This window comes from Doryrhamphus excisus, chromosome 22 (assembly GCF_030265055.1).
Source record: "Doryrhamphus excisus isolate RoL2022-K1 chromosome 22, RoL_Dexc_1.0, whole genome shotgun sequence".
Lineage (NCBI taxonomy): Eukaryota > Metazoa > Chordata > Actinopteri > Syngnathiformes > Syngnathidae > Doryrhamphus > Doryrhamphus excisus.
In genome coordinates this window covers 9,463,459-9,491,070 of record NC_080487.1, presented here as the reverse complement: position 1 = coordinate 9,491,070, position 27,612 = coordinate 9,463,459, and the positions used below count along the sequence as shown (strand labels likewise).

Sequence of the window (27,612 nt, the reverse complement as noted above, 5' to 3'; positions counted from 1 at the left end):
ATATGTTAAATATATCTTCCGGGACTTGGGTACTTTAGTGACGTTTATTCTCCTCAGTCAATATTGACATTATGTATTTAAAAATGGGATCCCATCATGTATTTATCATTGCTTTATCTCTCCATTATGTGTGCCTCATGCTGGACTCTTTGCGCGCCTCCCCCCTCCTCCTCTCGCTGGCATTAAGTTCAAACTTGACACTGATGTTGACTCACTTTGTCACCCCTCGGTGGCCCTCTCCCTCCCTTCCCTTCCTTTCTCTCTCTCTCTCTCTCTCTCTCTCCCCCCCTCTCTATCTATCTATCTATCTCTCTCTCGCCATCGCTCCGAGGACAAGAGCGCCTGCAGACGCATTTCTCTCCAGAGCACCCTCCCCTCCTGCACCACCTCCCTCTTTCACTCCCTCCATCTCTCTCCTCTGCACCCTTGCCTGTACGGACACAGTATTGTCAACAAAGCTGGAGAACAAGGTACGAGGGGGAATCGGGGAGTATAGAGGTATACACGGGACGCCCCGCCATCATCTCGCATTGACACTCATTGTAAGTTTGAAACTTTGTCTTTTTGTATATGAAGTTAATGCTGTGATTTGGTAATGTTGTCTGGTCTTGAGTGGGTTGACTGGGATTGGTGACCTTTGTCGTCGTTGTTGTTTTCTGGGAAGTCAGGGTGACTTTCCTTGTGAAGCATCTTTAAAAATAAGCCATGAGGAAAGTACCTTATATGGAAACAATGTATGATTTATGGATGTCACTGACTTTAATCCTTATTTAAAAAAACTTACTAACAATTTTATGCAGGTGGTATTAGCCCTACCCCCCTAATGGATGTCTATGTCATGCACACGTGTTATCAAGAAAGCTAAAAGCCAGTAGCATAATAAATGTCATGGCTTCCAGAGTGGCTTCTAATGTACGTCGGCTCCCAAAGGTATACGAGCATTCCAACGTAAAAAACACACACACGTTACGACAGCCGGCATGTAACTAACTCCATTTCTGTCTGTCATCATGAGGCTAATTCGCCACAATGCCGACCATGTGTGAACTCATGCGATATGAACCCCTCCTTCTTTTTCCGTCGTCGTCTCCCCCCCCGCTCCCCTCCCCTCCTGCAGGACGAAGAGTTGTCGTATCGGAAGGACGGCGCGAGGAGCCCAAAGTGACAGTAAACAGGGCAAGAGCACGCACACACGGCAGGACTGCTGCTTTGCTCTTCATGGTGGTTGGGACACTTGTAGTATGTATGAGAAGTTAACCATGCTCAACCTGCAGAGTGGCTCTAACTGGAGTGGGCCCAACAACTGGTACCATGACCCCACTGGTGTACAGACTCAACACAGCACAGGTGAGATGTTAACAAGCTCCTCTTCTAAATGACTTTTTCATCACGGGCCTTTTTATCCCTCTTTAGTGTCTGAAGGTTGCTTGCTGGACACAGAGGGCGGCATGGGAGGTGAAGCAGTAGGAGGAGGAGGAGGCCCAGGCCGAGGGGGAGGTGTACCCGTTGAGAGAGACGAGGGCGAGGAGTCTCAATTGAGGCTGCAGCTCAAGAGGAAGCTGCAGAGGAACCGAACCAGCTTCACGCAAGAGCAGATCGAGGCGCTGGAGAAAGGTCAGGACATAGCACGCAAACGTCGTTATATCATGCTTTACGGACAGGCACGCTACATTGGGTTAAGGGCCGGGTGTCCAAACTCTTGCCCCGGGGGGGCATATGCGGCCTGAGACTTGTTGCGGCAAAAAAATTATAAAAATCTAAAGATATATTACTATATCTTGACCTATATTTGATTGGTTAATAAGCTAAAGTGATAAATATCAAGATGGTCCCCTGCATTCGTCCATTTTGCTGTGGAAAAAGTTTGGTGGGTTAAGGTCAATGGCGGCAGGATACACCTCGTAAAAGTCAATACAAGACCGGTATCAAAAAAATGCTACATTTTAATATGAAATTAATGAAATGATGTTTTGAGCTGATGAATATCTTATTATACTTTTGTATTGTGGTTGTATAGTACACAATGGTGGCTCCAATACAAGGACTCATTTAAGATCATGCACTGAATCATACTAAGAGCACTTTGTAACCAAAACGGAAAATGCTTCTTGGTTTGAAGACCACTATAATAAATACAGTATATTGTTATATTAATACCACTAATAATATTATGCGCCTGGTGAGTGGATATTCTCACACTTACAGCAATCAACCCTGACTGCTCCAAAAATCAAATTAAGACCACAACTATTCATACATTCCCCAAAAATGGCCCTACGGCTGCATGAAGAATTGAGTTCTGATAATGCATCATTACTGCAAATGCATTATGCAGTAAAAAAAAAAAAAAGTCTGCTCATATGCACATTAACAGAGAAAGCGAGAAAGAGGCATCAGAACACCACCCTTGACTGGATATGGCTGCAGCGGGCCCCTCCAGCAAAATAAGGACGCGATGTCCACTGTGCAGCCGAGTGGAAGTGTATCAGTGTGGTCACTCCGTGCAAATGACATTAATGAGGTACACTGACCTCAGCGCACGGCCGAGGCACAATAACAATCATGTGTTGACAAAGACGTCAATTATAATCACGCCAATTAAAACAATTTGCCAAACCGGCTTTATTTAATTTATGGGGTGTGTGCAATATGGATTTGATATTAAGCATGTGTTAAATGGCTTATCTATCAAAAGGCAAATTAGCTCATTATTTAGTATCAGGCATGTAATGCACTCACTTTTTTAGTTTGGTGTTAAAAATGGTCACATTCATGGGAAAAAAATAATAAAATACAAGGATGAAGAGTCTTGAACCAGTCATGATGTGCTATATATATATCACTATATTGACACTTACTATGGTACCCATTATGTCATTGGATGGTCATATCACCTCGTTCTTTGGTATGTGACAAAAATTAAATATTAATTAATTAATTTGAAAATAAATTAAAAACATTTTTTTAAATAAAACTATATTAGGAAAGCAGGAAGTGAACAAATGTAACAGTTTCTTGAACCAGTCATGATGTGCTATATATATATCACTATATCGACACTTACTATGGTACCCATTATGTCATTGGATGCTCATATCACCTCGTACTTTGGTATGTGACAAAAATAAAATATTAATTAATTAATTTAAAAATAAATGTAATTTTTTTTTTAAATAAAACTATATTAGGAAAGCAGGAAGTGAACAAATGTAACAGTTACTGATTGTAAAAGTACCAGATGGAGGGGTAGGATTTAATAAGCTTTGCTTCTTCCTACTCCTTTTGGACATGTGGAACTGTGAACTGATTATGGGATGCACTCAATTGTAATCTGATGCATGTTCAAATGAAATAAAACCATTACCATTACCATAAAAAAATGAATCTGCATTTATAATTCAATAATTCTATATCTGGTAAATAAAGTTAGGATGTCTAGCACATTTGTGGCTTTGGAAGACATGCTAGCATACATGTAATACATATAGCTTCAAAGATTTATCAATATTAGACAAATGGACGACTTTTGTTTCGCAACAATCTGTCCCAAGTCCCAAAAACTGCAATATTTTTGAACAAATTTTTTCACCAATTTGCTTATGTTTGTCCGTCCCCTTCAGGTGTGTACAAACTTCACACACCCAAAAGTTACAGTAGGTGTTGTAGAGCTGTGTGAGAAATTTCAAGTCAACCCGAGTTCAAACTTTAAGAATAATAACTTCAATAACAGCGCCACCATGTGGTGTGTGCATTCATCCATATATTTTCTATGCCACTTATCCTCACTAGGGTCGCAGTGGGTATGCTGGAGCCTATCCCAGCTGTATACCCTGGACTGGTCGCCAGCCAATGTGGCCCAATGTGGTGTGTTTGTCAGGAAAAACAAAATAACATAATCATATTTTGCCATATTAGGACCTTTATAGTAGTGCTAGCTTAACACACACAAATACATTTGTATATTATATCAACATTGGCTTTATTTGGGAGCCAAAATGTTGATGACAAAAGTGGAAAAAACCTACGGGGATTTCAGAGCCCCCACTTTGAAATAAAAATGCTTAGGCAGCTCCTCAACTTGAATCCCTTCATTTGAACTTTCCGCATATTCCATCACCATCAATAATTCATACAAAGTGCAACAGATAAATATTTCAAAAATGGTTGTAAGGATACATCTCTCAGCCTCCTTGATTTGTGTTTCCCACGGAAAGTTTAATTAGTCAACAGTGATATGATGCAGGAAATTGGACAAACACACAATGTGGGTGAATAATAAAATTGAATAATAGTAATAATAATAGTAATTTTAATATTATAATAATAGTTATTTTTATGGAATTAGAAAAAATTGGTTGTTTTTCTTGCATCTTTTCCTAAAGTCCCGAAGACTTTATCTGCTCCACAGAGTTTGAAAGGACGCATTACCCAGATGTCTTTGCAAGGGAGAGACTGGCCAATAAGATTGATCTCCCTGAGGCCAGGATACAGGTGATACAGACCGGACCATTCCTTTTTTATTTATATTTTCTTCATAAAATAACATAAGACATCAACCATCCAAGGTGTGGTTCTCCAACCGGAGAGCCAAGTGGAGGCGGGAGGAGAAACTGCGCAACCAAAGGAGGTCAGGAGGTGTGACTTCCTGTTCTCAGAGCCAAGCACCCCTGACCACTTCCTTCAACACATCTGTCTATCATCAGCAACACGGCAGCAGTTCAGGTAAGATTCCGTTCGTATTAAAAACAGCATCATATATTGTAATACTCGTGTTACGTCTTCTCCAGGGTCCATGTTGAGTCAGGCTGAGTCGTCGCTGCCCAGCTACAGCTCGCTGTCAGTCTTCTCTTCTGGAGTCCAGGTTAGATTTGTACTTCATCAGCACTTTGCAAAGCACGACATCCTCAGTGAGCACACCTTACTCTTCGCCTACTTTCCCTACGTCACTGAAGATCAGCAATACACACATCATATCATATATCATATCATTTATCATATAATACTATATTGACAGTTACTATGGTACCCATTATGTCATTGTATGGTCATATCACCTTGTACTTTGGTACGTGATAATAAATAAATAAATAAATAAACTTAAACTATCTTGGGAAAGCAGGAAGTGAACAAATGTAACAGTTACTGATTGTGAAAGTACCAGATGGAGGGGTAGGATTTAATAAGCTTTGCTTAAAATAAATAAATAAAATTATATTAGGAAAGCAGGAAGTGAACAAATGTAAATCAAAAAATAGTTATAATAATTTAACTTTAATATATAATTAAAAAAACTTAAACTATATTAGGAAAGCAGGAAGTGAACAAATGTAACAGTTACTGATTGTAAAAGTACCAGATGGAGGGGTAGGATTTAATAAGCTTTGCTTCTTCCTACTCCTTTTGGACATGTGGAACTGTGAACTGATTATGGGATGCACTCAATTGTAATCTGATGCATGTTCAAATGAAATAAAACCATTACCATTACCATACCATTACCATTACCATATATTCATCCACATAAAGATGGAGGACCAACAAAATTATTTTGCTGGTCCTCCATATGTGGTTAGTTCATTCAACTTTGTCTTCCAGCAATGTTTCACACACACAACAATTATTTGTGGTTCATTATAAAATTGACTGAAATTGCATATACTGCATCGGGTCTCAATACGCACTGCTGATACTACTAGTACAACAACGACTTACATGTTGCTAGGCAGAATTCATTTGACTCATTCATAAATTGTGCTGGCGGCCCGGCGGACGAGTGGTTAGCGCGCAGACCTCACGGCTAGGAGAGCAGAGTTAAATTCCACCCTCGGCCATCTCTGTGTGGAGTTTGCATGTGTGGAGTGTCCCCGTGCATGCGTGGGTTTTCTCCGGGTACTCCGGTTTCCTCCCACATTCCAAAAACATGCTCGGTAATGCTAGCTAATTGTCCATAGGTATGAATGTGAGTGTGAACGGTTGTTTGTCTATATGTGCCCTGTGATTGGCTGGCCACCAGTCCAGGGTGTACCCCACCTCTCGCCCAAAGACAGCTGGGATAGGCTCCAGCACCCCCGCGACCCTTGTGAGGAAAAGCGGTTGGAAATGAATGAATGAATGAATGAATAAATTGTGCTTTAAATTGTTGATAGGCAGAGTTCATATAAATTAAAATAAATTAAATGCCCTACTATGTCCTATCACCCCCCCCCCCCCCAAAAAAAAATAACATAATATAATAATGTCCACTTTGGCACTGTATGAGATGTGTTAATTTAACACAATAGGTAAATATGCATACTGAGAGTTAATATTTTTGTCAAAATGGCGGTACAACTGGAGAAAAATATTAGAAATACAGTAGTATTGTTACAACACAAGTATTGTTACATTTGTATCTTGACATTTTGGGTAAATATCATGTCTGGAATGCCTTTATATTGTGATATATTGTTGAGTGTATGACATTCTGGTGTCAAAAATACTCGAGCACCCTCTAGCGGTTGTATTTTGTCACTACATGCAACAAGCGCCTAACTATATGTAGGAAAATAATAGTTTATTTCTTCTATCTTTTCTCTACTGTGTCCCCCTCCCCCCCTCTCCCCTTGCACCAGTCCATCCCTCCGCAGTCGACCTCCTCCTATTCCTGCATGTTGCCGCCATCTCCATCTGCCCCGCGCAGCTTTGACTCCTCAGCATACGCCTCCCCTCACCTGCAGACCCCACCCTCAGCCAACCCCAACACTGGTGAGTACTTCTCAGCAAGCACTGCTAGACATACTATCTCTGAGACTGACCACCTCTGTCTATTCTCCCCTCAGGCCTCATATCACCCGGCGTCTCGGTGCCGGTCCAGGTTCCAGGAACTGAGCAGCAGGGCATGACCCAGAACCTGGGCCAGTACTGGGCCAGATTACAGTGAACTACCACCAGTTTAATAGAAGAACATAAAAAAACACAGAAGTGAGCTTTTGTGGATCCAGGAGCAGCTTTGGTTCTACTTGACAGTACGCTACCGGCATTGGCTTAGTATTTGCTTAGCCAGTAGACATAGTTTAGGATTAGGTTGAAACAGGGTGGACTACTTTACTGAAGGATGCAGTTCTACTCAGTAAATGCCAGCATATGTCCGCAGTATATTGTGAAGTGGAACCACAGTTCCTTGTTACAAATGCAGCAAAAAGCTGTGCACAATATTCCACTTACTTCAAAAGTCTGCACTTTGTAGACTTAAATCTGCTAATCCATTCATCGAAAAACGAACCTTATGGCTAAACATGTCAATATAAACTCCGACAGGGTTTTCTATACCAAAACAAATCAGGTAAATCAACATATTAAGAGGAAGAAAAGACATTTTTTTTATATCACTAGTGTGAGCTGCTGACAATCATCTCTGCCTGCATGCACTACAGGCTGACAATCAAAGCAGGACGGAGAAGAAATACTGTGAAATTGTACTGCAACACCGCCATGGCAACATCATAAAAACCATGCATGTGCAAACTAAACCACAAGACAATCAGAAACTTTGTTGTACAAAGAAATGGCTGCTCACAATCCTCTGTCAATGCAACCATTTGTCTTTTCAATGCTATTTATTTGTCTTTACACTTCACAGGTCCTCAACGTATTGTTTCTTTTGCTGTGTGTGTGTGTGTGTGTGTGTGTGCGTGTGTGTGTGTATGCGTGTGTCGTCTTAGTATACTGTGTAGCTGCCAAGAGTCAACCCTTTTGTGAAGGCCTTGGAACCCTTTAACGAAAATAAAACTGTACGTCATCCATATGAATAATCAACCCTCTTCATTTGGGACTTTACGTTTAATGCGGCCATGATGCTATTGCCATGCATGACTCACACAAGGGGTCCCTGAAGATGGATAGAAATTAAAGATGAGGAGAGGAGGAAGGGTGAGGGAAGGAAAGATAACACCAAAGAGAGAGAGCATCGCACGCTATAGCATACAGTAATGGCTTTCCGAGATGCTATGTGAGATGCCTGAGCTATTCCACTTAAAACAGCATCATCAATTTCCCTTAGACACAACATATGGACATATGTATTGGGACACAGAAATGAGGATGTCAGTGGTCAGTCGAGGTTCTTTCATGCTAAACTACAACGTTCATAAACATTTCTCATAAGATTGGAAGCATAGAAATATCCAAAATGTCTTAATATTTAACAAATAAACCACTAAGAGATCATATTTATCCGAGCAAAAACTAATACAGTACACTTTTTGTTATTATTGCTTTAATTTTTTATTTCTATTTGCCCACAAGAGGGCGCTATTTTTCCCATTCAAAAGCATTCGGCAACATTTGACTGTGTTTACTGTTTACTGAAAGGATGCATTGATACTGTAATTGGAAGTGTTTGTTGCTATTGCTACTTAAGCTTTGCTTTTTTATGGTAATGGTAATGGTAATGGTAATGGTAATGGTAATGGTTTTATTTCATTTAAACATGCATTCACATGCAGTTCACAGGAAGTAAGTAGGAAGAAGCAAAGCTTATTAAATCCTACCCCTCCATCTGGTACTTTTACAATCAGTAACTGTTACATTTGTTCACTTCCTGCTTTCCTAATATAGTTTAAGTTTTTTTAATTATATATCTAAATTAAATTATTATAAATATTTTTTAAATTTTTTTATTTACATTTGTTCACTTCCTGCTTTCCTAATATAGTTTACGTTTTTTAATTATATTTTTAAATAAAATTATTATAAATATTTTAAATTTTTTTTAATTTATATTTGTTCACTTTCTGCTTTCCTAATATAGTTTACGTTTTTTTTATTTTTAATTTTATTTTTGTCACGTACCGAAGTACGAGGTGATATGACCATCCAATGACATAATGGGTACCATAGTAACTGTCAATATAGTATATAATATATATAAACAAATGTACAAATGTAATTAACATGTTTAAAAAGTCATCCATCCATCTTTTTTCACGGTCCCGGCCACCTCCTCCAGCTCCACCAGGAGAACACCAAAGCATTCTAAGACCAGCTATGAGACAAAATCCCTCCAGGGTGTCTGCCCCGGGGCCTTCTCCCGACTGGGCATGCCCGGAACACGTCACCAGGGAGGCAACCGGGAAGCATCCGAATTAGATGGCCAAGTCACCCCATGTGAAGGAGTAGATCCACGATCTTGTTCGACCCAAAGCTCATGACCATAGGTGAGGGTGGAATGACCAATCAATTGAAAGCTTTGCCTGCTGGCTCAGCTCTGTCTTCACCACGATGGTCTGGTACAATGGCCGCATCACCACAGATTCTGAACCTCACGACCCTGACATACTTGAACTCCGCAGGATGCAATGGACCATTTTCTGTCTAAGAACCGTGGCCTCTGATTTGGAGGTGCTGAGTCTCATCCCAGATGTTGGACTTAGTGTTGGCAATGTGAACCAAGCTCCAATATACCTTTTCCACAGAGTCCACAAAGCACATGTAAACCAGTTGGGCAAACTCCCATGAACCCTCCAGTATTCTTGCAAGGGTGTGGCGCCGGTCCAGTGTTCCTGTCATACCCTTCTCTCCAGCACTCCAGAGTGTGATTCCCATATACGTAGTATGAACACAATCTCTGGTCACACTTCTTGAAAGACCACTCTGGTCTGCCAATGGGGAGCGTTTTGACGACCCCAAATACCTCAACCACAGTGATGGAAGTGTCAGTTTTTGTGTCCTCATATACTCTGCTTGCATCATTACAGACTTTACTATAATTATGTCATGAGGATAGTCACAGTACTAATGGTCAGTGTAAAATTTGACGGTATAGGGTTAAATTCTAAAACAGAGTACGGCCACAACACTAGCACAATCTAATGAGGATTTTACAAAGACAATAATACCCCCTGAAATAATAAATAATAATAAATGAACATTACTTATTTTTGCACTAATAAACTACTAAAACACACACCTCACTGTTATGTACAATAAGCTTCACATTGTGCAATACTGGACTTATATGTGCAATAGGATTCATTCAGGGCTGCACGGTGGTCAAGTGGTTAGCGCGCAGACCTCACAGCTAGGAGACCCGAGTTCAATCCCACCCTTGCCCATCTCTGTGTGGAGTTTGCATGTTCTCCCCGTGCATGCGTGGGTTTTCTCCGGGTAGTCCGGTTTCCTCCCACATTCCAAAAACATGCTAGGTTAATTGGCGACTCCAAATTGTCCATAGGTATGAATGTGAGTGTGAATGGTTGTTTGTCTATATGTGCCCTGTGATTGGCTGGCCACCAGTCCAGGGTGTACCCTGCCTCTCACCCAAAGACAGCTGGGATAGGCTCCAGCACACCCCCTCCCCGACCCTTGTGAGGATAAGCGGTAAAAAAATGAATGAATTAATTAATAAATGTAACATTTTCAGGGCTTCTTGGCTGCACAGTGATCGAGTGGTTAGCACGCAGGTCCCACAGCTAGTAGACCTTAGTTCGATTCCACCCTTGGGCATGTCTGTGTGGAGTTTGCATGTTCTCCCCGTGCATGCGTGGGTTTTCTCCGGGTACTCCGGTTTCCTCCCACATTCCAAAAACATGCTAGGTTAATTGGCGAATCAAATTGTCCATAGGTATGAATGTGAGTGTGAATGGTTGTTTGTCTATATGTGCCCTGTAATTGGCTGGCTGGCCACCAGTCCAGGGTGTACCCCGCCTCTCGCCCGAAGACAGCTGGGATAGGCTCCAGCACTCCCCGCGACCCTCGTGAGGATAAGCGGTAGAAAATGAATGAAAATTAATTAATTCAAGTGAAACTCATGTACAATATGTGCAATACTACATTTTGTTTACTGAAATTCCATATTTTGGTTACTGCAATTCTACATCTTGTTACTGTATAGGTTATTGTTTTTGACTGCAATTCTACATTTTGTTACTGCATAGGTTATTGTTTTGATGTACATATATTTACACTTATTTTCAACAGCACCTGCCACTTTTATATTTATATTGTTATTCCTTGTTTTATTTTTATCCTTTTTCTTTATTCTTATTTTTACTTTCTACAAAATGCACCGTGGAGTTGGACTTAAATTTCATTATATGCAATACAATGACGAAAGTCATAATATTGTAGTTGTAATCTTGGTTTAGAAGTGCACTAGATATAGTATATATTCAAAATACCATTCTGGATGATGCTCACATGGGTGGGGTGGGTTGTGGTGGGCTGTGACAATAACTTGAGTAGAGAGAAAGAGAGAAAGAGAGAGAGAGAGAGAGTAGACCAAGAAGCTCAATCGATCAGCCCATCCTAGTCTCAGGAGAACAGTCTGAAGCTTCAGAGAGGAAACTCCTTGGTGAGCTTTGTTATTATTGCCTGTTTTATCGTTAGAAGCATGGCGTAAAGATATCTAATATAAGAAATATTTCTGTCTGCAGCCATTGCCATGGATCTACTGTGGATGGTTTTGACTTTGGCCGCGTGCGCATCAGCTGTGCCCGAGCAGTACAGCAGAGCAGTGGTGAGTATTGATGCAAGTATGTTCAACGTGATAATACTCCGATATGAATTCACTGAAAATGATTTAATAAAACAAAAAATACCTAATTTGATATTTTATTAATTTGTGTTGTATTACAGTGAATACTATATATTTTTTCTTTATTATGGCGGTTAGTGGTTTCCTATCAACTGTTTGGTGAGGCGGTACAGGGAAGGGCTGGTTTCAAAATCACTTCTAAGAGAATTTCATCTTTCCTGTTTGAACAGACATTCATGACCACATCACTGTGTTTGTATTTCAACTGGCAACCACGACTGCTTTTCGGTTATAGTGACAGCCACACCATTGAGTACATCCCTCAACAGGGACACAAAAAAATGCAATACTAAGTCAAAATCGGACAGAAATTGAAGTACCTAAATAGAAACCGCAATACATGTTTTTCTGCTGTGGTTACGTGTATTCTGCTGTGGTCATCATGTTTGGAGGAAACAACACATGAACACACTTCCTATTTTCTTTGTTTTGTATCCCGCAGGATTGGTTGAGCAGGTATGGTTATCTTCCTCCTCCCGACCCGCGGACGAGTAAGCTGCAGACCAAGGAGGCCATCGAGAAAGCCATTCGAGTCATGCAAAGATTTGGTGGTGTGAGGGAAACCGGAATGCTTGGTAAAGACTCCTCGTATTGTGAGGCCTCTAACTTCCTCTTTTATGTGTTTTCATATCAACTGACACAGAATGTTGTTGGGAATAGAACTAGCACGTTTGAAACGGTCCCAAATATTAGCATCTTGGTTCATGGATTTTAACAGATGACAAAATCTAAGCTCAATATCACTTTTTTCTCCCTTTATAATTAATTCATTCATTCATTTTCTAACGCTTATCCTCACAAGGGTAGAGGGGGTGCTGGAGCCTATCCCAGCTGTCTTAGTCCGAGAGGCGGGGTACACCCTGGACTGGTGGCCAGCCAATCACAGGGCACATATAGACAAACAACCATTCACACTCACATTCATACCTATGGACAATTTGGAGTCGCCAATTAACCTAGCATGTTTTTGGAATGTGGGAGGAAACCGGAGTACCCGGAGAAAACCCACACATGCAAACTCCACACAGAGATGGCCGAGGGTGGAATTGAACTCGGGTCACCTAGCTGTGAGGTCTGCATGCTATCCCTTCATAATACAAAGTTTAAAAAAAACTTCATATTGTGTTCCGTTGTGTTGTTAATATTTAAATTTGTTTTGATGATGGAAAAAATGGGGAAAACACTTTTCCACAACTTTATTTATTCTGTATATTTGTCTTTTGCAGATGGTGAAACGCTACGCCTCATGTCAACACCGCGATGCTCTCTTCCCGATATTGTCGGGACCGAGGACAAGTTGAAAAAGAGGAGGAGGAGGAGGAAAAGATATGCGCTATCAGGACTTAAGTGGCACAAAAGTGACCTAACCTGGAGGTGTGTTGATTCCTACTATCCACTATAGCACAGCTATGTGAGCTGTGGTGATAACATTAGAGTCACAATTTAACGGCAACATCATACACCACGGCTGTACGGTGGTCAAGTGGTTAGCGCACAGGTCTCACAGCTAGGAGACCCGAGTTCAATCCCACCCTCAGCCATCTCTGTGTGGAGTTTGCATGTTACCCCCGTCCGGTTTCCTCCCACATTCCAAAAACATGCTAGGTTAATTGGCGACTCCAAATTGTCCATAGGTATGAATGTGAGTGTGAATGGTTGTTTGTCTATATGTGCCCTGTGATTGGCTGGCCACCAGTCCAGGGTGTACCCCTCCTCCCTACCTGAAGACAGCTGGGATAGGCTCCAGCAACCCCCACGACCCTCGTGGGGAAAAGCGGTAGAAAATGAATGAATGAATGCTTAGTTTTGTTTTACTAAATAAGACATCCGACTTGTAAGTAATGTTGCTAGTTTGTATGTTAAAAGTTGAAATACTTAGAAAGCAACATGAGGGCCGGATTCAAACGTTTGGTGGGCCGCATGTGGCCCCCCTGGCTGTAGTTTGCACACCCCTGCGCTAGGGCAACTAACCATTGTTTTAGTAACCAATTAATCGGTCGATTTGTTGGGTTAATTGGCGACTCCAAATTGTCCATAGGTATGAATGTGAGTGTGAATGGTTGTTTGTCTATATGTGCCCTGTGATTGGCTGGCCACCAGTCCAGGGTGTACCGCGGCTCTCGCTCGAAGGCAGCTGGGATAGGCTCCAGCACACCCCACGATCCTATAAGCGGTAGAAAATGAATGAATGAATCATACACCACAATGAAACCCATTCATCTATTTTCTATGCCGCTTATCTGTATGCTGGAGCCTATCCCAGCTGACTTTGGGTGAGAGGCAGGGTACACCCTGGACTGGTCACATTCATACCTATGGACAATTTGGAGTCACCAATGAACCTAACATGCATGTTTCTGGAATGTGGGAGGAAACCACGCATAGATACCTAAGCGGAGATTAGAACACAACTATTAACTAACCATTAACCATTAATTAACCATTAACTAACTTGCTAACGCCATGTCAACTGTTCCCTATGCAGTGTCCACAGCTACCCATTGCCATCCCTCTCCCCTGGCCTTCCTTCCACCTTGGTGGACAGCATCTTTACTCACGCTTTCAAAGCCTGGAGTGATGTCACTCCCTTGACGTTCCGCCGCTCGGGCAAGGAAACCAGCGCCGACATCAAAGTGTCGTTCAACCGCTTGCTGCACGATGATGGGTACCCCTTCGACGGGGAGGGGGGCACTCTGGCCCATGCTTTTTTCCCAGGCATGGCTGAAATTTCGGGCGATACACACTTTGACAATGACGAGAGGTGGAGCTATGGAGGTATGGATGCACCCACTGTGTATTATGCAGCATGTTCACTAATATCTTAACTATATGTAACAAATGTCCCCCTAGGGGCCAGCGGTGGCACTACAGACTTGTTCACGGTGGCAGTGCACGAGTTTGGCCACGCGCTCGGCCTGTCCCATTCCTCCTCTGACCCATCCATTATGAGGCCATATTACCAGGGTCCCGTGGGAGATATCCCCCACTTCCAGCTGGCCCTGGATGACAAACTGGCCATTCAGCAGCTCTATGGTTAGTCAATGTTCAAGATGCATGTTTTTCTCACTGCCCACTTTATTAGGTACACTTTAACATTATGTTTGTGTCATGTAGGCCAGTGATTTTCAACCACTGTGCCGCGGCACACTAGTGTGCCTTGAGAAATTGTCAGGTGTGCCGTGAGGAATTATCCAATATCACTTTTTTATAATTAACATTTATTAATCATCATTTGCAAATATTATGTCAATATCCACGTATACGTGGACCCAAATATTCCAATTGCATTTGGTTTATTTGCTCAAACAGAAAGAATGTAACCTTTGTATACACCTCATTCCGAAAGAATAGTGCTTATCCGAATGAATATATAATCGGATTAACAGGGGTGGAATATTCCTTTCAAGCAATCCGACTGAGGTATCTTGTAGCCGCTCAAACGGAAAGTTGTCAGGGTGCGTTCGCTTTTCTTATTCTTTGTTTATTGGCGGTTAGCAAGCAGCTTTCGTGTGCATTAGCGCCATCTGTGGAACAGAATCTAAACCCTTCTATACGCCATTCACAAGTCCATAAGTCAAAAGAAAATATATACAGTAAACCTCGGATATATCGGACTTGGATATATCGGAAATTCGCTCACAACGGACAGATAAAAAAGAACCGATTTTTCTGTAATGCATTTCCAATAAAAATTCATTGCATATATCGGATTTTTTATAACGGATTTCGCCTATTTCGGACAAAATCTCCAGTCCCGTTCCAATGCATTTCCATTAAATTTCCCTCGCATATATCGGATGGCCGCATCGTGGCGCTCCGATTCGCCGAATCGTGACAGGCCGCTATACTACGTCATTTGCAGCGTTTGCAGCGTTGCCTGTGCGTCCAGGTACATTGGAAACATAGTCAAGGAAGTGCCTTTTTATAACAGATAAAATCCGATTTACGCATATATCGGATATAAATCCGATATATGCGTAAAACTGACATTTTCCGGTATACGCATATAACGGATTTCGCTTATATCGGACAAAACCAGTGGGAACAATTGAATCCGATATATCCGAGGTTTACTGTATCTATATAAAACATGTACCGAGTTGAATTATTAAATATTAGCAAGATTGAATTTGATCCTTTCCTGGTTAAATTTATCATATCGCATGCTCAGATATGACGTAACGCGCAGATCCAGACGTTCTTCAGTTTTAAAAATGGAGGCCAGCAATTGGCACTGGACTGCTATGGAAAGTTTGTTTTTGATCCAAACTAAATTTCAAGACTGGACAAACGAAAAACTGGCAATACAGAGTTATTCCAACAAGTGAAACTTGGGGAAGTCGGTATCACGTGATGTTGGTGCAAATGCCCCGTTGACTATTCTGGTTGATTATAGCGACGCATGTAGACACACGATTGGAATACTCCTTTCCATGTATACCATTGTTTCCAGAAAAGTCATTCGGAAAGAGAAAAACTCCTCATGTAAACATGGCTACTGTCGAGTGTCCGTGGTGTAAAGACTGGCAGAGCAATGTAATATCGGTCCGTGTGGCAACACCTAGCTCGTTCCTCCTATAGACTTAGTGATGTTTTCCAATGTAAAAAAAAACGTGCCGTGGCTCAAAAAAGGTTGAAAAACACTGATGTAGGCAAGCAAACACCAATCACACAAATAAACTAATTTTGCTTTGCAAAATCCACCATTTTTACTTCACCTCACAGCTTAGCTTTCAGTACTTGGTAATTGTAGTCAATGTTGCCTTGACTATTGACTTATTATTACAATGAAACATTACATCATTGACTAGCTGGTGTCGTAAGTCCCGCATATGCAAAGTTCCTGTTTACCACTTTAAGGTCCTGTCTTTCTTCCTGACAGACATAAATGTGACTATGACTTCTGTCGCAATGTATAGGAATATTGCAGAGTCATTGTTTTCCGACCACAATTGTCATTCTAATCATAAGACTTTTTTGTCATGTGTTTAAATACCTCTTACCATGATGACTCACTGGGCCACCAAGTCTGAAACTGTGGTGTGAGAGCCACTGATGGTACACTGGCATCGCACATCTAATGGTACTCAGGAGCAGCAGACTGTTCTTTAAAATAGTATAAAAAAATATATATAAATATATATATATATATATATTATATTGATACATTATTTATATTTATATTTATATTTATATTTATATTTATATTTATATTTATATTTATATTTATATTTATATTTATATTTATATTTATATTTATATTTATATTTATATTTATATTTATATTTATATTTATATTTATATTTATATTTATATTTATATAAAAATACAATATATATATGTTTATATTTATATTATATACGTTATAATATACATATATATCAGACTGTTCTTTAAAATAATATAAAAATAAAATATATATATTGATACATTATATTATTTATATTTATATTATAATTTTATATTTATTATATTATATTAAAATTTATATAAATAAAAAATATATATAACATATATAATATATATTATATATAATTATATATATTTATTTGTTTATTTAATGTTATATACATTATAATATACATATATAATATACATATGCATTATACATATACACAATATATATTATATATACACTATATATTATATATAATATACATTGTGTATATGTGATTCATTTTAATGTAATAATTGTGTACTTCGGATTCAGATGCATGTGTCTCTAACATATATATATATATATATATATATATATATATATATATATATATATATATATATATATAAATGGGTAATAATTGTGTACTTCGGATGCATGTGTCTCTAATATATGTATATATATATATATATATATATACATCCGAAGTACACAATTATTACCCATTTACATTGAAATTAATCACATATACACAATACACGATTCACTGCTACACGTGTCTGAAAAGGAGCAGGAAGAAGCAAAGATTTTTGATGAGTTATGTGAATTGTGACGGATGTTTGTGAAGCAGAAGCTTTGCAAACACACAACCACAAACATTTAGAATACTGTTTCCTTTAAGTGTGTTTAAAAAAAGAATATGTTTGCATCCTGTGTGACAGTAACTATCTCAACATTGGTTTTACAGGCACCAAGGATGGTGAGCGACCAGGAGGTGTTGATCCAAATCCCCCCCGGCTGCCCAGCCCACCTCCACCCAGACCGACGAGGCCGTGAGTTAATCCACCTCAAACACAATTATTATGTTAGCATTTTTCTAGGATCAAATTTAGTAGGAACCTGTACTCAAAACAGAGAGTAATGTGCACCCAAAAAAAGGTAGTCCGTGCCACAGTGCAAAACATGGTGAACATGCTTAAATAACAATAATAACAATAATAACAATAATAACAATAATAACAATAATAACAATAATAACAATAATAACAATAATAACAATAATAACAATAATAACAATAATAACAATAATAACAATAATAACAATAATAACAATAATAACAATAATAACAATAATAACAATAATAACAATATTAACAATAATAACATAACATGAATAATAATAATTCATTTTACAAAACAAATACTAATACTACTAAAATATATTTAGAAAAAGTCTGATTTGCATGTAGTATAAAAGAAAAACTTCCTAATTTTATGTGGAAAAGGTAATATTATGGAACCAAGAGCAATTTTTTTCTGGGAAATATATGACAAAAAAATTATATTTGGACCAGTTTGTTCAATTTTATTTTAAATAAAATTAAATGTGTACAAAAGGAGTGAGGGAGTGAAAAAAGTTTAGGCTGGCTCAAAACATTCGGTTTCAAAAAACGTGGTAAAACTGCCCCTTTGTGATGTCACAACAGAGGGGCGGTCTTCCTTATATGGGCGTGGCTGCAAGCCAGATAAGCCCTCCCCCCCAAGCTCTGCTCCTCTGTTTACGTTGCTAGCAATGGCTGATATGGGAAAGCTGTATTTGTTTCCAATTCCTAAAGACGCCACCATCAGGCACATGTGGTTGGAGTTCCTGATTTCCTACCAGCAAAATAAATTTTAATCTGTCAAGGCATTTCACACTGGACTGTTTTGTGAACATGGACCAGTATACAGCTGGACTAGACCATAAACTTTCTGAAGTCAGAAGAGCAAGCAGTAAGTACCTTATCAGTGTCCTAACTGTGTTTATTTTGTGTAAGTCATGGAGATGGAGCAAAGCCCTTGCATACAGGGAGTGTTGCTAATAGCCGTTTCCCTGTAGAAAACCTAGCTAAAATACAAAAGCTACTTACCATTGAGGGACGTCTTAAATAACCTCTTTTCTTAAGAAACGTCTCTACTTCCGGATCGGATTCGGAATCCAACACTTATGGCTGTATGTTCAAAGCTGACATTTAAAAAAAATATATACATTGTTGTTTATTATCAACTCCTGTACCGTTGGAAGCTAGCGGCACAAACAGGAAGTCCTTATATGTACTCGCTAGTGTGACCAACCACAGGGGAGTGGGCGTGCCTGGAGGCGGGCCGTGAGTGGAATATATTACAACAGACCGTTTTCGCGGGAACCAAGAAATCCAAAGAAATACAGCTGAATAGGTGTGGATTCTGGAAGAAGTATAGAAAGCTTAGTGTGCATTGTGTAACTGCTCTATAGGAGTCTACAACTCATTAACAAAGGGCTGAAAAATGAGCATAATAGGTCCCTTTTAATGATTAACTCCTTTATTATTCATTAATGCTCAGTTACAGTTTTGCAGTTTATTTTTAAATATTTTATTATTATTATTTATATTTTATTATTATTATATATATTATATCATATTATATATATATATTATTTTATTATTTATTTTAAATATTTGTTATTTTTCAATACATATATTGTAGTGTTTTTTTAAGTCTGCTGAATTACTCATTACAAAGGGCTGAAATATTAGCATAATAGGTCCCTTTTAATGTTTTACTCCTTTATTATTCATTAATGTTCAGTTACAGTTTTGCAGTTTACTTTTAAATATTTTATTATTATTATTTATATTTTATTATTATTATATTATAATATTATTATATCATAGTATTATATTATATATATTATTATTATTATTATTTTATTATTTATTTTAAATATTTTTTATTTTTAAATACATATATTGTAGTGTATTTTTGAAGTCTGCTGAATTACTCAATACTCGTTACAAAGGCCTGAAAAATTTGCATAATAGGTCCCTTTTAATGTTTAACTCCTTTATTATTCATTAATGTTCAGTTACAGTTTTGCAGTTTATTTTTATTTATTTTTTTATTATTATTATTCATATTTTATTATTTTATTATTATTTTATTGTTATATTATTATTTTATATATTTTTTATTATTATTATTTAGTATTATTTTATTATTTATTTCAAATATTTCTTATTTTTAAATACATATATTGTGGTGTATTTTTCAAGTCTGCTGAATTGTAATGCAAACAGGCTGAACCTGTAGCTCCAGGTATAAGTTATTTTGTTGTGCTCTCTAGTGGATGTCTGTTGAACTACATCCTTTGCAAACAGTACCTCTGCTTCCCCAGGTCCGACCCAACCGTTCCTGGCCGCTGCAATGGAGGATTTGACGCGGTGGCCAACATCAGAGGAGAAGTCTTTTTCTTTAAAGGTGACAACAACCCTCAAATTCCACAAAGTGAAGCTTTAGTCTGATTTCTTTGTCTGGAAAAAAGGTGCCTATTTCTGGAGAACCAAGCGAGACGGAATGCTGGTGTCCCTCAATCCGGCTCAGATCCAAAATTTCTGGATGGGTCTTCCTCCAGGAACTGACAGGATCGACGCTGTGTATGAGAGGAAGAGCGACAGCAGTATCATCTTCTTCATTGGTGACCAAGCTGACACAAAGGTGGATCAAATAGAGTTAGACATGACGAGTCATGATTTATTTGTGACCCAGGATCTCAGTACTGGGTCTTCAAGGACACGGTGGCCATGAGCGGATATCCACGGCCCCTCTCTGATTGGGGGATGAGGAGGAAGAGCGGTGCTGTGGTCGACAGGGTGGACGCCGCCTTCATCTGGGCACATAATGGCAAGACCTATCTGTTCAGCGAAGGCGAATTTTGGAGGTTTGACGAAACCCGTAAAGACCAGCAGGTGATCGGGGAGCCTGAACCGGGCTATCCACGCGATAACGACCTGTGGACCGGAGTACCCTCCCATATGGATGACATCATCAGCTGGGGCGAAGGTAACATCACTGGCTAAACTGGTGGTTTGGCGTGAAGGAATGACATTATGACTGGAATGTAGGACATACAGATGATGGAGATGTGATCAGTATCAGGATGTAATGTTTTGACAAACTGACTCCGGAATGTGGAGTCACAGTCTTGTCAACTCGTGACACGAGTCACAAAGATCATTTCGCGTTAAGAACTACAAAAGGACGACAGTCCCATCTGTAGATCCTCTATGATCAATGGTCTTGTCCGTCCAGTCATCCTTTTTCCAGGCAAAGACTTTAACACAGGGGTCTCAAACTCAATTTACTTGGGGGCCACTGGAGCTAGGGTGTGGGTGAGACTGTCAGGTTTCCCCCCCCCCCAAAAAAACGCATTTATTAAAAACAGAAAAATGAATTAACCTTGCTTCGGTTCCGATTTTCTACAAGAAAAGCTCTGATAAAATATTCCACTGTTTTATATTCCACTCAAATATCTTAATTTTTCTACACAAAATAAGATGAAAAATAAATAAACAAATCAAGAATAAAGAAAATCAATCAATCAGTAATAAATAAATATAATAATAATAATAAAACACCAAATAATAAAAACTTAAGAGACCACATATAGTTGGTGGGTAGACAAATTATTTTTTTCAGATTAAAATGAACAAAGCATTATTAGAGCCCTGTAGACATGACAAAACACGACTATAGTCACATTTATACTCTTTTTATTTACAACATATTGCGCAACTGCAGGGTCTTGAGACACATGCTAATTTGCAAATTAGAGAGCTAGCGACCTAAACGGTAGCCTCCAAGTTATTTCCTTTAAACTTAAAAAGCCAAAAAACTTACCACTTCCACACAGATAGGGAGGATAACTATTTAACCTTTAACATGATCATTAATCAAACGTAATAATTTTTTCTGGGTACATGATACCATACAGCATCCATATCAAACTTGCGCGGGCCGCACTAACATTAAACTTTCATATCAAGGCGGGGGCCTCAAACTAGTGTCCTGCGGGCCACATATGGCCCGCGGGCCGCATGTGTGAAACCCCTGCTTTAACATATGTTGCTGCATTCTTTTAGCAAACTATCCTTGATTTTCTTTGGGCTTCACGTTCTATGTCAAAACAACATTGTAATGACCCAAATAGGGTCACCTAGAATGGTGTTGGGCATCAAGCCTCAAACCAGGACTCACATTCCACATTCTTCCGGGAGCATTAACATTTTGAAGGAATCCTGGAGAAGACATTTCATGCAAAACTTTGGTTACCGCCATCTTTGCAATCATGCAAGCTCCAGGAACCGGATTCAAAATGAAGAATTGGAATTGGATTGGAACCAAAAAACTTAAGTCCAAAATGATGCCCAATGCTACATATAGTTGCTAACATTTGTGTCCTCCATTATGTTACATTGTTGACAATGTATATTCAGTGGACAAACAGCTAATTAGCATTAAAGCTGCATACCCAACATTGCATTCCGAGAAGCAACTTCAACTAAAAAAGTCTAAATTCCAGTCTCAAAATGAGAAACAGGACCTGTCACCTGAGATGTCAGCAATAGCTGAGGTTAAAGGTCAAACCAGGGTTTGGAGCCATATAAGGCTTTTCAAAGCAAGCATTCCTTGCAAGGTACTTCAGGGAACACTTTGCAATGTTGAGTTGCATTTCAGCTATGTCCGTAAAAAGGTGCATTCAAAGACATGTAGCTGAATGTGCACACTGAAAGCTGTCAAGGAGGTGCGCCTGCAGACACGACGATGCAAGTGAATGCCAAATACAAAACAATTAAACCACTTTGTAACATAATGAATCTTGTCAAGCACCTCTCACACTTTAGTGTGACCTGTGCAGTATTAATCAAAATGGATGTCTTTATAATCACAAGGCTACTGTTTTCTATCCAGGTGACGCCTATTTCTTCAAGGATAACCACTACTGGGTAATCAAAAGCGGAGGACTGGACCAAGATGTCGTAATCCCAAATTCTATCGGCGTGGACTGGCTCCGATGTCCCGCTACTACGCCGTCCTTCGCTCCGGCCAATCCTAAAGACCCGAAAAGATGTAGCTGCGACCTCATGGGCTCATCATCATCATCGCTAAGAAGCAGCTTCCTTTTGGTGTCTCTTTTGGTCATTAAGGAATTTATTCATAAATCACTGTTGTAGAGGACCTGGATTTGTAACATTATGAAAAAAAGGAATATTTTTTTTCTTTAAAAAAATTAAAAATGCGTCATCATGGCTGTCATGACATGGGCGTTATCATCATTCTCACAGCAGACGTCCTCAGTCCTCAATCAGTTTAATCTGCAAAAACAATCAAGGTGGTAACATACACTGATCACATGATTAGTCTGTACCTGTACAGTACATAGCTGGCACTTTTAAAGGGACAGTCACTCACAGGGCAGGTTGCAGCATTGAGTAATACGTTAATTGGGTCACCAGAACCTAATCCATCACTGTCAAGTCTATATCAGATCTGTGATGACATGTGGATCATTTTTTATTTTTGGCTCCACCCAAACACACCCTTAGATTTAATTGCTGGTTGCACTCTCAAGTCAAGTACATTTTTGGCTAATGCTTGAGTAATTATCGAAAAAAAAAAAAAGCACATCAAGTGGTTCAGAGACAATCACACAAAAGGTGCGCACATTTATTGGCAAGTGTCACTTGAACAGATGTAATCAGTCTTGCAGGAAATAAAAGGCTGTGATGTATTTTGTGTTTTGGGTTTCTTGTGGCTCGCTCGGAACTCCTTTAAGTTTCACCTATATAATCATTTGAAGTTCACGCACAAAACTTGACAAAAAAGTCACAGTTTTGTGCAAAGTTGTGCATCACCGGGCAAACTCCATCATACAATTCATAAAGGTCAAATAAATAGAAATATTTATAATATAAAAGCAACAATAGCTTCATTCTGTGTGTGACCGTAAAAAGGTAGCAGCTGGTGTTTCAACTTAAAACTATATTTAGCAATTTAAAATGTAACATTTGTAAAGGTGCTAGCCTCACTTTGACATCCTGCAGCGAGGATTTATTTATTACAGAATTTGAGTATTATTCTTAAAGTAGATTAGGTTCCACACATAAAAAAAAAAATCCCAAAAAACAATTTAACGATTAAAAAGTCGGTGAAGCCAAGCTACATTCATAAAAGGGTTCATCTGCAATTAAGCGTCAACTGTGGAGGACTAACTCCAGCCCAGTACAAGGCTGAGAGCCAGCAGACCCAGAGAGACGCAAGCTTTGGACGAGTCGCTAGTCTCTTCCCTGGGCTGGGTGGTGACTGGCTGAGAGTCTTGGATATTCCTGAAGACGTTGACCGCAATCGGTGATGAGTCGGTGGTGTTGACGTGCAGCGTTGTGCTAAAGAGGTCAATCTATAGGGAAGGGATATCGACAAGTTTGGAAGTCTGGTCGTAGAGGACACAAAGACCACAAAAACCTACCAGGTTGCTGCTGATTTTGACGGAATCCTTAAAAACGGTCCAGACGACTGCTTCGTAGCAGGCGGGCGTGGTCAGCGAGCCAAGATAACGATAATAACTTGAACGGTTCACTCCTGGCAGAAGGTCGTCCAGTGAAATCTCTGACTCTATGGGGGTTACTTGACCTGACAGTGACAGAATAACAGTCTCAGCTCTGTTCAGTCATGTTTGGAGTTTAAGCTTGAGCATCAGCTTACCGGCTAGTGTGATATTCTGCAAGTAGGACGTGAGCATGCGCCAACTGGCCGGTTGGTCATCTGGAAGACTGTCATCTGCCTAAAAAAAGGAGGGAGATTTAGATTGAGGTGCACAGCACAGCATGACGTCACATGCAAGAAAAAATAAAATGTTAACCTCAATAAAGAAACCCAGAGCAGCAACTCCCGTAGAGTCATTGACGGCAGCGGCTGTGTCTAGGTTAAGACTGCCCTTGATGTTGACGATGTGAAACTGCAGGGGTGAGGAGTCCAAAAGTGAACACATGTGGTACGAAGGTTATATGCTAGGACCATGTTAAAAAGCCATAGCATTTCAGTATGTGGAATCAAACTATGGAATGGATTGAGTAAGACCCTCAAACAATGCACAACGATGAGCCAATTCAAGAAACAATACAAGCAGTTGATGTTTGCTAAATACAAGGATGAAGAGTCTTGAACCAGTCATGATGTGCTATATATATATATATATATCACTATATTGACACTTACTATGGTACCCTTATGGTCATATCACCTCGTACGTCGGTACGTGACAAAAATTAAATTAAAAAATAATTTAAAAAAATAATAAAAAGTCATAAAATAAATCATAAAATTCACAACATTCATAAAATAAATAAATAAAATTATATTAGGAAAGCAGGAAGTGAACAAATAAAATTTATTAAATTACTCATTCATTCATTTTCTACCGCTTATCCTCACGAGGATTGCGGGGGTGCTGGAGCCTATCCCAGCTGTCTTCGGGCGTGAGGCGGGGTACACCCTGGACTGGTGGCCAGCCAATCACAGGGCACATATAGACAAACAACCATTCACACTCACATTCATACCTATGGATAATTTGGAGTCGCCAATAAACCTAGCATGTTTTTGGAATGTGGGAGGAAACCGGAGTACCCGGAGAAAACCCACGCATGCACGGGGAGAACATGCAAACTCCACACAGAGATGGCCGAGGGTGGAATTGAACCCTGGTCTCCTAGCTGTGAGGTCTGCGTGCTAACCACTAGACCCCCGTGCCGCCCCCAAATTTAAATTAAAAAAATATATATTTATAATAATTTTATTTAAAAATGTAATTAAAAAACTTAAACTATATTAGGAAAGCAGGAAGTGAACAAATGTAAATAAAAAAAATAGTTATAATAATTTAACTTAAATATATAATTAAAAAAACGTAAACTATATTAGGAAAGCAGGAAGTGAACAAATGTAACAGTTACTGATTGTAAAAGTACCAGATGGAGGGGTAGGATTTAATAAGCTTTGCTTCTTCCTACTCCTTTTGGACATGTGGAACTGTGAACTGATTATGGGATGCATTCAATTGTAATCTGATGCATGTTCAAATGAAATTAAACCATTACCATTACCATTGCAACTGTTTGAATTAACATTTAAAGTGATAGCTCGCCTCCATTGGGTAGCGTTTCCCATTGACTGTGTGCTCAGAGCCACCCGTGCTCGATCCGTTGCCCCAGTGCAAGTGGAACTGCAAGGTGTCGTAGGGCTCGGAGAGACCACCCTCTGAAATCTCCACCCCAGGGTTCATGTTCACTTTGACTGGAAGACACAAAAAAATAAAAAATCAAATCACCTCATTAGCAATGGCGTTGTTATAATATCCTTCTCACCAGTTTGGCCAGTGTTGGTTATCTCTTTCAGTGCGCTGGTGTTGTCAAATTGAGTGAAGTTAAAGTCGGTCAGGCCTGCATCTTCTGTGGCATCATCAGACACGATGTTTATGGGGGACTGTCTACTGCCATTGCAAAACTCAGGAAAATTCGTCGGCCATGTTGTGTCATCTGAAAGCAGGAAAAATTGAGGTTTTCCAGAGGGCAACACAGCAGCAAAAAAACAGCAAAAGCGAGCTAATGGTTACTCACCGCAAGAAGGGTCATGGTAACACCAGACTGAGGAAAAAGGGGGAGTCAGAAAGTCAAAAAGGGGGGAATGGTCAGTCTTACATGTGGAAAGATTGTACTAAGAAATGTACTAAGAAATGTACTAAGCAATTCTTACTCGATGAATCATCAGCAGAGTAGACGCCAACCACAAGGATAGAAGCAACGAAGGCAACAAATAGCCACTTCATCTAATAAAAGCAAAGAAAATTAATAATGATATCAATGTGCTGTGTAAGCATATTTTTTGGTGACGGCAAATTAAAAAAAAATCAGTAAACTAGCTTTAATATGGAAGAAGTGATCAAAATAGCATATACTTTAGCCCTAATGAACATCTGTTCCATTGTAATTAATTAAGGAGACCAATTTTACGACGCAAAGAGCGTCGTAAAAAGTCGTAAAAACGTGGCAAATCCGGTAAAATATACTTTAAAAATGTTAAGGAGTAAACACGATTGAATAAACGTGGTACGTCTTACCTTAAGCTACTTGTATGTGTGTGCTCTCCTGTCTTGTACAATAAACTAGCTTCATCCTTCCTCCTCCCTGCTTTTTATGAGCTCAGCTCCTCGTAAAAACGCCTCCGTTTGTCACCTGTCCTCAACCTCTCACCCCCACTGACAACATCACCCGTCTTGGATCGGTTGTTAGCGGTGGTGCATTCAAAGACACATGACATGTAGATTCCACATTAAGAGATACAAATCTTTTTGTAGTTGGGGTTTTTTCCCCCTACAAATTCCTTTCACAGGCCAAAAAAAAAAATGAATCAATACATTTAAGCCAAGGTTAATATTTGACAGATTGAATTTATTTATTGGAATATTAATTAGCTTACCCCCTCCATATAAGGCAGTGGCGTTCTGGTTTGAATGACCTGAGCAGATGACTAAAACGCCCTTTAAATTGCATTTGACATAAATCCACATTTACACAATTAAAAGTCTCATTCAAGAAAAGAAATAAACAGTCTATAGCCAGGCTGCACGGTGCACGAGTGGTTAGCCACACAGCTAGGAGACCCGAGTTCAATTCCACCCTCGGCCATCTCTGTGTGGAGTTTGCATGTTCTCCCTGTGTATGCGTGTGTTTTTTTCCGGGTACTCCGGTTTCCTCCCACATTCCAAAAACATGCTAGGTTAATTGGTGACTCCAAATTGTCCATAGGT

At 39.4% G+C, this 27,612-nt stretch overlaps 3 protein-coding genes across 4 annotated transcripts; 2 read left to right on the top strand and 1 right to left on the bottom strand.

Moving 5' to 3' along the window:
- The first annotated feature begins 338 nt into the window (after positions 1-338).
- pax10 (paired box 10) lies at positions 339-7,834 on the top strand. 2 transcript variants are annotated; one of them, XM_058061767.1, is made up of 8 exons: positions 339-542; positions 1,118-1,347; positions 1,414-1,614; positions 4,391-4,491; positions 4,566-4,722; positions 4,788-4,861; positions 6,612-6,744; positions 6,819-7,834. In XM_058061767.1, exons 2-8 carry the CDS (start codon positions 1,242-1,244, stop codon positions 6,917-6,919), a joined length of 873 nt encoding a protein of 290 aa, XP_057917750.1. In that variant the 5' UTR covers positions 339-542; positions 1,118-1,241; the 3' UTR covers positions 6,920-7,834. The 2 variants fall into 2 exon arrangements, with proteins under 2 accessions (XP_057917750.1, XP_057917751.1); XM_058061768.1 differs by having other exon boundaries at positions 342-542; positions 4,409-4,491; positions 6,819-7,812.
- A 3,426-nt stretch (positions 7,835-11,260) lies between these two features.
- On the top strand, positions 11,261-23,923 carry mmp25b (matrix metallopeptidase 25b). Its single transcript, XM_058062509.1, has 11 exons — positions 11,261-11,329; positions 11,412-11,494; positions 12,015-12,147; positions 12,799-12,946; positions 14,058-14,347; positions 14,423-14,605; positions 17,698-17,782; positions 20,146-20,228; positions 20,293-20,445; positions 20,517-20,810; positions 22,719-23,923. Exons 2-11 carry the CDS (start codon positions 11,420-11,422, stop codon positions 22,979-22,981), a joined length of 1,707 nt encoding a protein of 568 aa, XP_057918492.1. The 5' UTR covers positions 11,261-11,329; positions 11,412-11,419; the 3' UTR covers positions 22,982-23,923.
- On the bottom strand, positions 23,443-26,989 carry ca15b (carbonic anhydrase XVb). The gene is made up of 9 exons (XM_058062510.1): positions 26,923-26,989; positions 26,559-26,631; positions 26,423-26,449; positions 26,171-26,341; positions 25,951-26,099; positions 24,667-24,762; positions 24,510-24,588; positions 24,274-24,437; positions 23,443-24,204 (listed from the first exon to the last, which is right to left on the bottom strand). Exons 2-9 carry the CDS (start codon positions 26,629-26,631, stop codon positions 24,016-24,018), a joined length of 948 nt encoding a protein of 315 aa, XP_057918493.1. The 5' UTR covers positions 26,923-26,989; the 3' UTR covers positions 23,443-24,015.
- Positions 26,990-27,612: the final 623 nt, after the last annotated feature.

Bases quoted from the DNA above. Each gene is read 5' to 3' on its own strand.
- pax10 (XM_058061767.1), top strand. From the start codon at position 1,242: ATGTATGAGAAGTTAACCATGCTCAACCTGCAGAGTGGCTCTAACTGG. The intron at 4,492-4,565 runs GTGATACAGACC...CAACCATCCAAG, and splicing joins TCCCTGAGGCCAGGATACAG to GTGTGGTTCTCCAACCGGAG. The intron at 6,745-6,818 runs GTGAGTACTTCT...TTCTCCCCTCAG, and splicing joins CTCAGCCAACCCCAACACTG to GCCTCATATCACCCGGCGTC.
- mmp25b (XM_058062509.1), top strand. From the start codon at position 11,420: ATGGATCTACTGTGGATGGTTTTGACTTTGGCCGCGTGCGCATCAGCT. The intron at 11,495-12,014 runs GTGAGTATTGAT...TGTATCCCGCAG, and splicing joins AGCAGTACAGCAGAGCAGTG to GATTGGTTGAGCAGGTATGG. The intron at 20,229-20,292 runs GTGACAACAACC...TCTGGAAAAAAG, and splicing joins AGAAGTCTTTTTCTTTAAAG to GTGCCTATTTCTGGAGAACC.
- ca15b (XM_058062510.1), bottom strand. From the start codon at position 26,631: ATGAAGTGGCTATTTGTTGCCTTCGTTGCTTCTATCCTTGTGGTTGGC. The intron at 26,342-26,422 runs GTGAGTAACCAT...TCCTGCTTTCAG, and splicing joins TTACCATGACCCTTCTTGCG to ATGACACAACATGGCCGACG. The intron at 24,438-24,509 runs GTAAGCTGATGC...TGTCACTGTCAG, and splicing joins GCAGAATATCACACTAGCCG to GTCAAGTAACCCCCATAGAG.